This window comes from Lampetra fluviatilis, chromosome 6, assembly GCF_964198595.1.
Source record: "Lampetra fluviatilis chromosome 6, kcLamFluv1.1, whole genome shotgun sequence".
Classification (NCBI taxonomy): Eukaryota; Metazoa; Chordata; class Hyperoartia; order Petromyzontiformes; family Petromyzontidae; genus Lampetra; species Lampetra fluviatilis.
In genome coordinates, this window is record NC_136280.1 from 3,058,197 (window position 1) to 3,074,363 (window position 16,167).

A 16,167-nucleotide genomic window follows, 5' to 3' on the forward strand; every position below is an offset into this window, starting at 1 on the left:
TTATCAATCTTAATTAAGATTGAACCACTTCTACGGGGAAGTTTTAAGCTTATCTTTTTTCTCTCTCTCTGGCGACTTGTTTTCTCTGCCTGTGTCCTCTTTAGAATGTTCACACTTAAATTCTAACTTAGCAATCTTTGAAACACGTAATCAACCAGGCTATGCGTTAATTGTGTGTTGACCGACCCTCTGTGTTGTATTACATTACATTTCGATATTTTACGAGGTTATTTAATTTTAGTGTGTCTTTCTCCTGATTTTCAGGCTTGCTTGCCGTGTCATCGTACTTGCAGCACCACGTTTTGTTGACCACTCATTGATATGCTAATTTTTTTCTCTAACCCCCCTCCCTCTCTCTGCCTCCGCCCCCCCCTCTGTCTATTTAAGGCCACCCCACAGAGACGATCACCCCTCTCTGTTACCTGTGTTGCTCTCGCTATGTATGTATCTTGGTGATATCTGTCTGCTAATATGTCTATCTATAGTTTTCTGGTTAGATATTATGTCGCTATTTCATTATACCTGATGATGATTGCTTGTGTTGCAATCGAAACGTCGTATTCTATTATTTAATTTAATTTATTATTTTATCTTTAGACGTGACTTAACCAAAAGAACCAAATAATAATATTTCAATATTTGTTTTGCCGCTTTATCTGATGCCGGTGTGAAAGCCGAGAGAGGGGGCCAACGACACAGGACACATGATACACCCTCCCAGCGCCTCGCGGACAACGAGCAGATGGTCACCTCTTGCCAGATACATTACCAGCGCATAACGCAATCCAGGCTGACAACGGCGCGCGCAGCCTCGCGTAACAGGCGACCGCTTGATTATCTCAATTACGTAAATTCTTGTCGTTTTAGGGTCTATTGTGACTTAACAAAAAAATCTGTTAGCAACGTAAAAGGCCGACAATACAATTTGGAGATGATTTTAACTTTTTTTTTGACACGCCGTAATTGCTTTCACTGACTGCGAATGCCACAGTGAGGACATCGTCATCACCCATTATCTATCCACTGCTGGATGAAGACTTCCACAAACCCTCGCCCTCCCTCACCAATCCACGCAACAATCCACCTAGCTCCTACATGCGAGTTGATCGCCCCATCTCCGCGGTGAACGTCAGTCCCACGGGTGTCCCATCCTTCGGCTGCCACTCTGTCGTTAGTCTCGACCACCAGCCATCGCCTCTTTATAGCAACGTGTTTTGCCCAAGCCTGTTTACTCTTCTTAACATTCAATACAAAGTATGTACGCATGTTGAACTTCTTTCGTGCCATACGAAGCCAACCGATCTAACCCAAAAAAAAACCTTTATTAAGAATAATACTGGTCAATCCAGCAAACCTACTTGTCTCGGAAGATCTCCTTCTCGTGCTCGGTCCACACGTTGAGCAGCTGCCGCTCGCGGTGCACGCGCACGGGGTCGCCCAGGAGACCGTTCTTGTCGATGAAGCGCACGTGTCGCTGGTCGACGTCGAACAGCCTCGGAGGCACGGCCGCCAGGTCGCGCATCTGCTTCTCGCTGCCCTGGGGGGTCAAGAGCGCAACGCCAACGGGGGGCGATGCTCAAGGTGACCTCGAGAGAACCCCCCAACCCCGGCGGCGATAACGACGCAGTCTTCGTATTGTGGACAACGAGCCCGACGGCCGCGGTCAGATCACCCAGAAAGCGCAAGTTTTGTCAGATCTCGGAAAGCCACGTGGGGGGCTGAGGAGGCTCGGCGATTGTTTTGGACGGGCGACCAGTGTGGTGAAGTATGGTGAATTAACACAACCCGGACAGTGGTGGGGAAACTCTCATCTGGCAGTGGATTGACAAAAGGGTTGAATTGTTTATATAGGACTGTGTATATATTTGTTATATTTGCAAAAAATTGCAGTGATAATCTAATTTCAGCATTCTGTAAAGTGTGTTTCTGCATCGTGCAAAAATTCAGTGACGAACGTATATGTAAAAATACACTTGCTGCAAACCAAAAACGAGCGTGCAGAGGTTGAACGCAGGAACTAGGGGGGGATTGTTGCGCGCGTGGCAACGGTGGACGTGTGAGCATGCTAACGAAGTATATTTAGCGATCCGGTTTTATTTGCTTCGCCGAGGCTTCTGAATCGACGACGCAATGAATTAAAACTGGGATGGCACGCCGATGGCTGTCACAGCCACGTCTTCAACGGCCACGTTTTGTAGATAATTCACAGCAAGATTGAGCGAGTTAAATAACACTGAACCCGTTTCACTGACTGCGACGACAAAAACACAGCAATCGTCTATATTTCTTTGTTTAACATTGCGAGCGGCGTGTACACGATTTAACATAAAAGACTGATGAACAAGCGAAGAGCGCCGAAATTTAAAAAAATGCCCTTGCGCTAATAAGCTCTACCCACGAACACGCCTGACTCACACGGCTACTGGGTCGGCGCTCGAGACACATGAATGGGAAACTAATTGTAGAAGCCCTGCTTGTTTGTTTGTTAAGAAACGATGCTTGTTTAAGACAAATTACAGCACACCCATTAAAAGCAAATGCTCGTTCCCAGCAGAAATCCTCGGGTCATTTCAACTTCTCATCACAACAACGGCTCTCGATTAAAAGGTCATCAAACTTTTTTTTAAAGGTACGGCGGGTGGGGGGGGGGCTCGCACAACCCCGGAGAGCTTTCACGACAATAATTATAGCCGTCGTTACTTTGAAAGAGCTGACCCAGGGAGATCAAAAGTGGAACAGCATTCACCGATGGTCGTTATCTCCTCTTTGCATTCTCTGGGCACTGATTGACACCTCTCTGTCGTATTGTTTTTTCTTTCATGCCAAGGCATTAGCATCCAGAACCTTGCGCTTAATTTGAGGATTTGTGCGTTTTCATTCGTAAGCGCGTTTGATAACTGTGCCCACGGCACCAAGCGTCGTACAGCGTACCCGGGGACGTCGTGGATATGGCGACTATATTTAAACTGGCGTGCTCCGGTACTTGAATTGGTAAATAAAATATGACCAACGGGGGTCGGCTTGTGGTACCTCTTGGTCAGACAGGTCGTCGCCGGTGTCAGCAGCCTCCTCGTCGCTGCCGTCAGCCGATCCGTTTCCCTTTTGGTTGCGCCTGGAACACACGAGTAGGCCAGGGTCCAGACGTCAGAGGTTATCATGGCCACAACTGACCATCGCTTTCTTCTTCTGCTCAATTGTGTGTTTGTGGCGAAGTTGACAGCTGACCTCCAAGGTCTGCAATTACAATCGCTTACCTGCCTTTAGGTCTTCCACTTGTTAAACAGCCAAAATGTCCTTCAAGGACCAAGGACAACTCCATCATTCTAATCACCACCAGTTAAACAAGTCTTTCACAAACCACTTAGTCTATTAACATCATCTGGCTTCAGGTTTCAGCCAATCTCTCCATCGCATGTTTCAGTCACCTGTCCTCCTCCATCCTGCACGTGTGCCCCACTTAACACAACCTCCCCTTGCCGATTACATCTAGAACGTTTTCATATCATGTTCTATTTCAAGCTTCCAAGTCGGTTACGCTATCCTTCAGTTAAATAATTTGTACCCAATGAGCAAAAAAAGGCCAAGTGATTTACTGCTCAAAAAATGCATTAAGAGATTGCTCAACTCCTGCTTACTGCCAAGAGCCGGCGGTATGTCCACAATTCTATGGCGGAGACAAGTCTCCCCATAGGACAACCACTATTGACTTCTCCACAAATTGCTACTTATTTTAGCGACCCCCAGAGGGATGATGTATTGTGTGATCGACATTACATAGTCGACTTGATGCGGAAGAATAAAACACTTCAAAAGTCACATTGTACATCTACTTTTCCATTCTGTAACCACGCCACAGCAGACGCACACATCTCCTAGGCAAAGAAAAAAAACCTACAAGTGACATTCGAAGCTCTCATCAGATATTCTACAAGGGCACTAGGCCTAGTGCCACCCAGCCACATTTAAATAATCATCTCTTTGGCAGTGAAAACCATGCCTCAAATGAGGCCAATGCTCCCCACACAACAAAACTCCACTGGGCAAGTGTGATTTGAATTTACAATTTTAAAAGCAGACGTGTGAAAAGATTCGTTTCGTATGAATAAAAACCTGCCATGAGGACACAAGCCCTGAAAAGGTTTTAGCTCCAAGCGCACGTACATGCGTGCGTGCATGTATTTGCGGACAGGTGATTACATTCAAAGTGTTCAATCGCACGTAAATCCCCATCGACTAAAATGCTGTCAAAATGTTGTTTAACCAGTGACCATCTCACACCCAAATATAGCTGGCCCAGAAACGGGCCATTTGTCCGCAATATGAATTAAAAAACATTTTTAAAATGTCGCAGATTTTCTAGAGTTTTTTTTCCTTTTCCGTGCCACGCTGTTTTTCACGTCGCTAAAACTTTTTTTCTTTTCTCCAATTTAATTCCAATTGCACTATCGTCTTTATTTTACAAGACAAGACATCAATTTGGATCTCTCACAAAAGATTAACCGCACATTACTCAAATGAAATTATATATAGCAATCATCGCCCACAACTGGTACGCAAATAATGCCCCAGGTCACTCTTGTAAATTAGACTATCCTGGTCTCATTCTAGATTTGAAGTTTTCGTCACTGCAAGGATCCATACTCTTTGGTTCTTTTGATAAAGTCACGTAGGTAAAAAATAAAATAAAAATTAGAATAACAGATAAAAATAGAAAAAAAACTTAAAATAAAACAACATTACATCACGACGTTTTGATTGCAACACAATCAATCATCATCAGGTGTGAAAATCACAGCTAGAAAATTTTTACTAAAAATTCTCTAGCTGTGATTTACTAAAAAAAATTCTAGCTGTGATTTTCACACCTGATGATTGCTTGCATTGCAATCGAAACGTCGTGATTTAATTTACTTTCATTCATTTTTATTTAAATTTTTATCTCTTATTCTTATTCTATTTTATCTTTTATCTACGTGACTTTACCGAAATAACCAAAGAGTATGTATCCTGGTCTCATTTGTCATCTGGTTAAACGAAATAAAATAAACCAAACAACAAAAGAATGGCCCACGGACGCAGATGTTACAGAGCTACCTTGGAAATCCTTTCAAGTGACCTCTGGTCCACTACAGTAGTTCGGCATCACTTTCTCATCTGCTCTGCTATCGACATGAATGTTGGTCACATGGCAATCAAACCCACGTTTTTCCTTCTCAGGGCTGGAATTTAGCCAGATTGAGCAGGGAACCAAATTTTACTGTACACTCATTCACTAAATGTATGAATCCAGTTTTACCACAGGCAGCTGCCTGAATTCAAACCTACAACCTGAGCAGTACTGCTTCAGCTGTCTGATTTCACGGACTCACACCCAGTAACCAAATACTCAACAAAAAGCTAATTACATAAATTTAGTTCTGCACTTCAATAAGCAAAATTTACGGTCTGAAATTTAAAAAAAATATCCGTTCGACTCGCCATACGATAAATATTTCCTGACGACAGAGCGGGAGGATAAGTGCTGCCATCTACTGTGTGCGCCAGATGCTATGCACGAGTTCCCGTCAAGGTACTCCGTGATATCCGCTTCCGGGGGCCGTTTCTCCGCCACCCAACCGCGCAGTGTCGCAGAGCTCTGCGATTTCGTCTCGTTACGCGAAGCCGATTGCGCAATCAGGGTAAAAGTTCGAGAATAAACACAACGAAAAGCACCATTGTTTTTTGTTTTACTCCGTAGAACGCTTCTAAAGCCACGTGGGCATCCAAGGTGCCGCGGTGGCGGCGACGTCAGCGACCCCGAGCTCACCTCTGCCCCTTCTCCTTCTGCTCGCGCTGCTTGCGGATCTCGGGGAACTGCTTCTCATAGTAGTCGCGCGTGCGGACGTCCTTGGCGCGTCGCCGCGGGTTGCTCTCGATGCGCTCCACGCGCTTCTCCCACGCCTGCAGCAGCTGCCCGTAGCGCTCCGACAGGAACTGCTCCTGCGGGAGAGAGCCAGTGAGCACGACAACAGTTCCGTATAAGCAAATACTGTTTGTCCATGCCCCCCGCCGATCGTTTTTTAGGACAATCGCACGTGTCTTTTAGCGGATAATTGCAGTCACCCGCGAGTAGCAAACAATTAATCCATTTACTTCCCGATGATGGGTCACCGACAAGTAGTCAACTGAAAGTTATAACTGAATCCTATTATCCACATCTATTCGATGATTAAGAGAGTTGCCCAGAAGTGATTGCAATTGTATCCCTTTATCTGTTGTTGAGAAGCATCAGGATGTGGTAAGGATAAGGATCTGCATTCATTAACGGCTTAAAATGGCACGGGATCTCAGACCTCCCCGGAAGGAATGAATTCATTTTATTAACCGCATCTCAGCGTGGAAAAAAGGAGTCGCGCAAAATGTGGTGGAAAATTAATCCTTGAATGGACCTTCATCCTCCTCGGATATGGCACTTACTTTCATGGGGAACAGCATCAGCCCAAAGTGCCCTCTCCTCCACAAAGCGCCCCCCCCCCCCACCTGCCCGCCACCCCCCAACCCCCGTACGTATGCATGTTTAACTTCTTTCGCACCGTACGTAGCCTATCGTTAGGGGCACTTCGCACCGTGTTTAGAACGAGCGCGGGGGGGGGAGGATGTGCGAATTGTAAAACGTTAAACGCCTGGCTCAGGGTTCACCGTTGGAGAACGCGAACCATTCAACACTCGTTCAATATGGGCGCAATTTATCTTTTTTTTCCAGAAGACTTTCTCGCTGGTTAATTAATCGCAAGGGTACAAACTGACTGCAGGCTTTTATTTTGTTCGGTTCGCTTAACCCATTTGCTTTTACATGTTTATAAAAATCACATGCTCATTTAATGCGACTTCCAAAGGCCGTGGGAAATTATGCATTTCCAGTTGACAAACCATGGCGGTTTTTTCTTTCGTTTCACTTTTCATGCTAAACCACATTTTCCATCGTAAAACGAGAGCAATTTGTCAAAATGATATTTTTTATTTCCCACCACTGCATTACGTAACGTGTTAAAACGAAAGAAATAATAACCACGCACCAACCACCCCCCCCTCCACCCCCACCCCACATCATCATCTATGTCCTTTTTGCCGATGTACCTATGAGAAACGTACGAGACGGTAACACGCCCACATGCAGGGTGCAACCTGCAGTCGTTACAGATTGTCCATAGGTAGCCATGGTTACTCAGGTCTCTGCTACGAAAGGAATAATGAATCTCAACGGGGTTCCAACTTGACTTTGCACAGGTGTACATGTTTTTGGCAATGTACTACCGAATGAAGACATCCCCCCACACCGTGTCGGCTGCGGGGGTTTATCTCGTCGCGATAGCCTATATGTATAGAGCTTGCATGTTCTCCCCGTGGTCGCGTGGATATTTCTACGGGTACTCTGGTTTTTCCCTCTGCATTTGGAAATGTGCGTTGAGATTATTCAGCTACTATACATTCCCACCTTTGATAAGCTGCTTCAATGAGCTATAATTTTGCTTCAGAAGAGAGTTAATAGCTCAGTGGGCTTTACCTGGAAAATAATGTAGTTTAGTTGTATACTTCAGCACACTAGTCGTCGCGTAGATGCGAGGACACAGAAGTACAGTACAATCATTGGTTATTTCTACACTGGCTTCTGCTGTCGACCACATAGGCCCACAGCCTATAACATCTGTCGCCCATCCAAGCACTTTCAAATCCCGTTTACTTTCTTAGATCTGATGAGTTTGGGTAGTCGGAGGCAATGTCAAGGAGTCTTCAGTAGGATTTAAATGCCCTGCAGCGCGCTCTCAGAATGGGGTGGCAGTTGCCAGTGGTTCATTCGACGGGAAGGGGGCATGCACCACTCAAGACTCCAAGTCCTCACCTTCACCTTGCGCTGCTGATTTCGTCTCTTGAAATACATGATGAGCTTGCTCCTCATGGTGAGGTTTCTAGTAGAGAAGGATCAGGAAAAAGTTCACATCAAAAAGGTGCTATGTATTATTATTACATTTGTTTACCCATGAAAACCTCATTCAGCCTCATGACTCTTTTCCAGAAGATTGCGGCTATATGCTCTTCCCAATTAAGTAATGTGCGAGTATATTTGTTTCTATTCAGCCGATGATGCTGGCAACAAACGAATGGCCTAATCTTCTTCGAATTACAGCGCGTGCTCTCCAAAGTCCACTTGCAAACAGACAGCGTGTATTTTAGAGGTTAATATATCCGCAGTATTAAATCGGGGCGATCGATGGATTTGAATCGTCAACCTCTGCAACAAGCGGCGAACGCAACTCTACCGCTCGGCCACACGCAGCCCTTTGTGGAACATCTCCTTCTGTACGAAGGCCTCCCTCCTCCCCACACGTGCCGCTCATGGGTTTTTGACCGTACTGGTCAGTGGGGTTTGGTGAATGACTGGGTTTTAGATCTCAATCGCCAGTGATTTTAGCAGGGCTCACATCACTCGGGTCGCAGGGTGCGGTAAATGAAAAGCATCATCACGTGCGTAGAATAATTCCGCATCCACAAACATCTGGAGCACCTAGAGTCTCAAATCTCCTAACGAGAACATGCTTTTGCAAAAGATGAATGAATCCATCTTGCAGGGGGGACATCCTCCCAGCATTCTTGGTTCCCACTCGTAAGAAGCCAAACACTCATTTAAGGAAATGGCCCAAAATCTCAATGCAGCATCACTCCGAGAAAAGAACGTGAGAGTTTGTTCTGGAATAAACGATCGGTATTGTCCACGCATTTATTGAATTATCTTTTCTTGTATGGGAGAAAAATGTAATGCATGGAGAAAACACGAATATGCAAACGGGAGAAACATTCCACCATGTGACACATGGTGGACCAATTGCAATATTTCATAAATGGAAAGATGATTTCCTCAATAATAATTCCCCTTGATATATTTTCGGGGAAGTTTGCTACATTGGCCATTCCCGATAACCCACCCCCAGAACCCTCCAAAAGCTTCACAGAGGTGGATTCAAAAATCATTTGCTAGAATTCCACCTCCTCCTCACCTTGCAATTAAAAATATCCGAGACGCAAGTTATTCTAATGAACAGGGTTGTTTTTAAGATGCCCTCCCTACGTAAATTGGTTGAATAGTCACTCTGCAGGGTCACAGTATAATTCAAGAATCAATTAGCTGCTCCTCATTGTGGTGCATTTTAAATCAATAGTAATTGTAGGCTTTCCACAAACTAATCATTGAAAAACACCAGTGTGTATTGGAAATGATCCATTGTTACATGAGTGCATATTTTGAGCATAATAATTAATCATAAACTTACGTTTGGATGTTCTCATGGTACTGGTTTGTGTCAGACGGCTGCTTATACAGCGGCTGTTAAAATAAATAAATAAACACACACACAAAATTCACAGAAAAATAATTTATAAGAACAACGCATGCTGTTGCCAAGCTTTTAAAGTAATTTAAGCGTCTGTACAAATTAACATGCAATCCGAAATCTGCAACACATTTTAAATTACTTTGGGGGCAAAAACAAGCAAACAACTCTGAAAACTAACACCTCGCCAAAAATTCATAAGCGCAGCATTGTCGGTGGCCAACGTACGGATGGATACATCTCTTTGGATGAGTTAACACTATCCCACCCCAACATACCTCAATTTGGGTTAAAATATATATATATAAATATATAAATATATATATATTTTAAGGAAGACCAGGTCTCTGAAGTTAAACAAAGCGAGACACACCAAAGGCCATGCGCATCTTTTCAACGCTGACCCCGTGACAGTTTCGACCGTTTCTGAGGGTGCTCAGAGTTAAAAAAAAAAAGCATGCAGCGCCCTCATGAAATAAATCCACACAGCCCGGCTAAACCGAGCCGTGTGGCCCCACTTGGTCCTCATTTGACCAGGTAAGACTACCAAGGGAATCCGGGGACAAGCAAACTTGCCCGATTCACAAACCAAGCCGGCGGTCATGGAAACGCGGTAGAACAGCCTCGATCGTTTTCACACAACAGCTTGGCAACACCACCCAAGGACGTGCTAATGCACGTGGTTTTGGAGGGTAATGTATCCAGGTTCCACCTTGAAAGACATATTCTGTGTGGCTTCAATGGGGGTTCTCAGTTGGTCATAAAGCTTTTCTTACAGAGCAATGAAGAGCACAAGTTTCATCACCAGCATCACTATTTGCACAGTCCGAAAGAATTTCTGTCGAGCACTGCACAGCTTTGTCTGCGCCCGCTGACCTATGTTACCCCTTCATACACGGGTCTCACCTTGCCAAGGCAAGAACGTCAAGTACTCTTTGGTTCTTTCGGTAAAGTCAAGTATAAAGAGAAAATAATAAATTAAATAATAGAGCATACGACGTTTCGATTGCAACACAAGCAACCATCATCAGGTATAAATAAAATAGAAAACAAACCTAGTATACTTAGAAATATAATGCAATACACCAGAGAGTCGGCTAACATAACAGTCAACACCCTACCTAAGGCTAGCCAACTCTGTGGTGTATTGCATTATATTTCTAAGTATACTAGGTTTGTTAGATATTTAATTTATACCTGATGATGGTTGCTTGTGTTGAAATCGAAACGTCGTATGCTATTACTTAATTTATTATTTTCTCCTTATACGTGACTTTACCGAAAGAACCAAAAAGTGATTCCTGCAGTCACGAAAGCTCCAAATTAAGTTTTCACGTCAAGTGCATTGCATTCAGCGTGTTCACAATCAGTTGGATATTTTTTTGTCTTGTGTGTGCGCGTGCAAATTCACCAGCTCCACTTTGGGTCCCAGTCTCTCCAGGATCTTGTGTGCAGATTCGGCTCTCATCTGCACACGAGGAAAGGACGTCACCAGGGGCGTTAAATGTGGTTGTAAAATGCGCCAGTGGACACAAAACAAGGAATTCTGATCTCCATCTCTGTTGCGCAATGTTTAAGAAAATAAAATAGACAAGGCGGGCAGGCTGTGAAATCATTTAATTTTGAAAGGATTCACAACATAAAACTTTAAAATAATTATTTTTATTATTATTAAATACACAATGGGGGAAAATGTATCAACAGCCACAGAATTGTAAACATTTGGCTTCCTGGCATGTCCTTTTTTAAGAGTTTATTGATAATGAGCCGAACAATATCCGTCATTCACAGCATAACAGGGAAGCGGCAATCACCTAACTGGTCACGGTGCGGGTTAAGGGTTAGAGTTTAAGACGGAATTTATTCTGGGCATTAATGGACAAGGTCAGAGTTGGGGTTAGCATTAGCATGTGGGTTTAGTGGATTGGGAGCCTTCCTCCTCGACACGAGTCAGATTTCAAAGCAGAGCATTAAAGCACAAATGCAGGTCCCTTTCGCCAATGTTGCCGTGGTTAATGTGTTCCTCGTGTAATGGAAAATCTAAACAAACCCAATTTTCTTATTTACAAAGGAACATTGAAATAAACCGTAGGCCTCTGAACCTCATTCTTCACCGTCCAAATTAAAAGCTCCCTTACGTAACCACCTTTACACGAAATAGCACACTGCCACGCAGTAAATTATCGAACAGATGACGAGGGCATTTTGTCGCCACACTTATATAATTAATTGCGCTATTGTTTGCCTCCCTTTGGGTCCTTTTTCAATTAGGAGCTCAATTATTTTCCTCCAATAATGCAGCGGCGCACACGGCGACAATGGCAATATGGAGCACGGCTTGCTTTCAATGACGCGCATTGTAGGCGTTAAATTTGAAAAAATACGCCGTTGCTCGGCAAGATGCGGCGCACAACGCGCAGGATAATTCGAGGGGACAACTGCGATGATTAGGATGACAAAGAATGAACTGCGGTGTGATCACGCTGAGAACGAAGATAAATGCAGTATTATTTCCTAAGTGATTATTTTCCATCAAACCCTGCGCTTCACTGGCATCAGTTCCGTTAAAACAGTTCCGTAGCAACAAAAGCTTAACGTTTTTTCAAATGCCATAATAATACTGCAGCATTTGCACGGCTGGAAAGTATTCCTTCTCGATGGAGCACGTGACCTACTTATCGTCTTCAAGTGTGCAAAACAGAGCAAGTACAGCGGACTCGAGGACAACCAGGCACACTGCGCTCTAAAAAAAAATGCCATTCCCAAACACTCCATCACTCATCTCCCACAGAACCCCTCCGCACCCCCCCCCCTCATCCACCACCACCACGGCCCTTTCTCTGGGTGCCCTCGGCTTGCACAACAGAAAACACCTTGGGACCAGCGGCTCTGGGCTAGGGCGATGCATCACGAGCGAGGCACCTCAAGGCCGCGCAGTGCACCAAGCGGAGGCCACTGTCGCAGGCACCTGCCCAAGCGGTGCGTAAGCAACCCAAAAAGGACCCGAGCGGACGCACACAATCGCCCGTCCGCCACAAGCCCATCCGGGCACCCGCCCACCCCTCCACCCGCCGGCCCAACAGATGACCACCTCCCCCAACGCCCTTTCCACCCCCCCCCCACCAAGACCGGCAGGAGGAGAGAACAATTTGTCTTCTAAATTACGCGTAGAGTCAGGAGCGGCCAGACAGGGAGTGATTGAGAGATCCCAGTTGGACGCCCCACCCCGTGCCGTGACACCGCACCCCCCTTGAAAAGAAAAAAAACCCTCTCCCTAGCCCCCACCACCACCGCCAAACTCAAAGCAAACATTTAATGTATTGGCAGATGTACCTAATTTTGCATGGGGCCTCGGAACAAATTTTTTTTTTTGTTTCAAAATTGCAGTGGCTCAGATGAGTATCAAGGATGTAAAAACTTTGCAACTTGCAGAAAAAGCACCGTCAAGGCTTCTCAGGAGTTACACAATGCAGTGGCCGACTGCCGAGAAAGTATCTCGCATGCTTGACCACCAAAGCGGCACTCCACTTAGTCTAATTTCAAGTCAAATTTTATAGACACCGTGACCTATCATTCAGAATCCTAGAGAAACACACATTCTCTCAAATAATGCTTTCTTTGACGAGACAAATTCTGGAGAATGCCAAGAGATTAGAAAATTCCGCGGGGGCATCTTTCTTTTTACAGAGCTTTTTTATGTTTTTTAAAAGCCACATGTTAAGTTCATGCCCTACGTTAAAGACAACGCTTGCACGGATGACCTTCGCAGCGCCTGCACCACGGAGATGAAACGCTCTCCGGGTCAGATGTGAGCGAGCAAGCAAAATGGTAGCGGCAATCGCTCCCCAACAATCAAATATATATCCGCAGCTTAAATCACCCGTAACACCGCCAAGTGCCAGCTGCACAACACATCCAATGCAGACTAATGGACAGCCCTCGCAGTCTTGGCAAGGGAACCCCCTGTTAGGGGCATCAATTATGGGCCTCAGGAGACCCAGGGCAGTGGGACACCTCAGGCAAAAGCTTTGTTCCCTTTTTTTTTCCCTCTAAGGCTGTAAAGGAGGTTAGAGTTCACCGGACAGATTAAATGCAGTGCAACGGACTCATCCACAGCTTATCATCATCAATCACGGGGAGCCCTTGGCGGCATTAGCGCGCGAGCCAAGCCGGCGCAAAGTCAACGGGGTTTAGGACGGAGGTGCGGAATGTATTCGCGTTTAAAATAAATCCACAGTCGACAACTCTTCTGGCTATTTTCCGGCTGGAAAACAACTTGTGTGCAACGTAAAAGGGTGGAACAATTTAACTGAGAAACGAACTATTTTGTAGATACCGCATCCATTTGAAAGCCTGTGCGGCGCTAAAATTGTGCCTTCCATGCGCGCGCACAAGCCATGCGGAAAAGCAGAGTGCCCACGGCTGCAAATTGTCCCGGTCGTTAATCTTTGGGTACGCGATTGAACTTACTCTGTTCTCTTCGTATATGATCTGCACGATGCTGCGATGTTTGGCTTCCGAGGGCACCGGGGAGATGTTTTGTTCTGGCTTAGGGGGTTTGGCTGCTGCTGCTGCTGCCTCCTCCACCATCTCATGCTGAGGGCAGCGGAGGAAGGGTGGACATGGGTTGAGGGTTGGGGAGTAGGGGGGGGGCATCAGAAGGAAATGGAGAAAGGATAAAAACACGCCATTATGTATTGAGCGCATATGCCCCCCCACCCCCAACATCAAACCAGTGGGGCGAGATCGCCTGCAATATCAGCACAGTGCGTAAGCTGCGCTTCTCTATTTTTACACCGGACACGTGCGTGCGTAAACGGACATGTAGAGCCCGTTTGCCAATCCACTGCTGGATAAGAGACTCCCCCATGCAACAACCTAATTTCACATACCATTACCAAGTATTGTCATGGTAACAATGCTCAACTGAGCTTCAAAAGACTCATTTTCAGGGAAGACCCTCCTGCTTCGGATGTTAAGTACATACTTCAACATTTTACATATTTTATGTGCTCTGCATGACCCTATTTGATGGGAAATCCTATTAAAATAACCTAATTCACAACACATCAAGTCTATCCACTTCTTGGATGAAGGCCTCCCGATACCTCTCGGTCATGAAGGCCTCATTTGACCATACGTCACCATGCTGCTCGGTGAAGTACCAGGGCCCAGGACATGCTCAGTTATCACTCACCACTGATGTTAAGCCACGGCTGGTAATCGCACTTAGAGGTCGCTGGGATCTCGCCGCGATGCGATAAACACTGCGCCACCACTCCATGCCTCTTACACGTATATGTAGCCTTTACTTCGTGATCCACGATGCAACCCAAAAAAACATGCGGCCAGTTTTTCACACAGTACACACACCCAAGTGATGTGCCCCAGGCTATTCAGCAAGGGTTTGCGGCTTAAATCATTAGAAAAAAACACTTTAAAGCGATTCATTTGCACCACTGTAATGTTCCAGCGACTGCAGTGCCATTTCTGTGCTATTTAACATGACCCTACAATAGGTTTCCTGCAGGACATCTGTAAAAGAGCTTAATAGCTCATCGGATTTCTCCTGGATAAAGATTCCGATTCTGATTCTATTTCGGTCGATGAAAAAGATTACCCAGAATGCTACCAATCTTGTGATACAAATGGAAGCCAAGCAAGGGCTGAGCATGGATAGTGCCAGGATGGGTGACCAGTATACATAAAACAGATGTTTCAGTGGCTGTTGTAGACCTACAGATGTGGCCAGCAGAGGGCAGGGAAACAAAATTCATAGTTATACTGTGCTTCTGTGCGACGACATACTCCACGCTTTCACCAGCCTGCAGGATCTTATAACCCCCACTACCTGCATGGTGGGAGAAGGCCCTCTCTTCCAGCAGGGGACTGACAAACACATTCATCAATAACACTACCGTAAACAATATATACAATATACGACATTTGGAGCAACATGCAAATAAGGGCCATTACCCAAAACGTTGCCCGTTATATATTTTCTTTTAAGGCCACGGTGCTTTTGACGAATGCGTTGAGGTTTTTTGTTCATCAAGATTTTGCGCCATTCCCACCCAGCATCAGTTAAAATGATAATTCTAATGAAGCAAATCTTCCAACACCATACCTGACGGTCCAGGGCATTCAGTCGAGGCGTGTATAGACAAGAAAAGCGCTCGCTTGGATGTTTGCATCACTCCATCTCCGTAAGTTGGCACACACTTGGATTGCCATTCCGTCATTAGTTTCGATCAACGCTGTCGCGAACTGACCTGCCCAGGCCCACTTGCTGCTCTTAACAGTCAATAAAATGTCTCGAAGCTGAGTAGAGGTTCTCTCTTATCCCTGTGTTCCTCTTTGTACCTCTGGAGTGCACCTCTTAAAAGTGTCTGTCTCTTTGCGAACGTTTCAGCTGTTGTTCAACATTCCTTTGTCAACGGTAATGTTTCTAATCCGTGGCACAGCAAGTAAAGATGAGGGATACAAATTTCAGAATAAAACCACAAGAAAAATTTGCAAACTTAAAAGCAACTTATGGCGTAGCTCTTAAATTACAGACTGGACCGACATTGCTCCATGAAGCGATAGAAGGCGTACAATCATTATGCAACATATCATTAGAGCGTCAACATAAATACGCGAGAGCTGCCTTAACATAGCGATGCATATTTAACGTGACACGCATTCATATTCACCCTGTCATTTGCACGCGAGTTGGCTGCATGTATGTTGAACTTCTCTCGCACCGTACGTAGCCAACAGTGCTAATCGGAGGTGCGCAAACCAGTTATATTGAGCTTGA

The 16,167-nt window shown here is 45.2% G+C and overlaps 1 protein-coding gene across 14 annotated transcripts in view; it reads right to left on the reverse strand.

The window, feature by feature from the left end:
• The window catches only part of LOC144933042 (nuclear receptor corepressor 1-like), a 180,470-nt gene that overhangs the window by 76,710 nt on the left and 87,593 nt on the right, over positions 1-16,167 (reverse strand). For 13 of the 14 annotated variants that reach the window (XM_078857504.1, XM_078857505.1, XM_078857503.1 and 10 more), the window contains 7 exons: positions 13,836-13,961; positions 10,777-10,833; positions 9,306-9,358; positions 7,880-7,946; positions 5,807-5,979; positions 3,031-3,112; positions 1,359-1,537 (listed from right to left, as the gene is read on the reverse strand). In XM_078857504.1, the coding sequence (XP_078713630.1) occupies positions 1,359-1,537; positions 3,031-3,112; positions 5,807-5,979; positions 7,880-7,946; positions 9,306-9,358; positions 10,777-10,833; positions 13,836-13,961 (737 nt within the window). The remainder of the gene's footprint in view (positions 1-1,358; positions 1,538-3,030; positions 3,113-5,806; positions 5,980-7,879; positions 7,947-9,305; positions 9,359-10,776; positions 10,834-13,835; positions 13,962-16,167) is intronic. The other variant, XM_078857509.1, reaches the window with a different exon arrangement.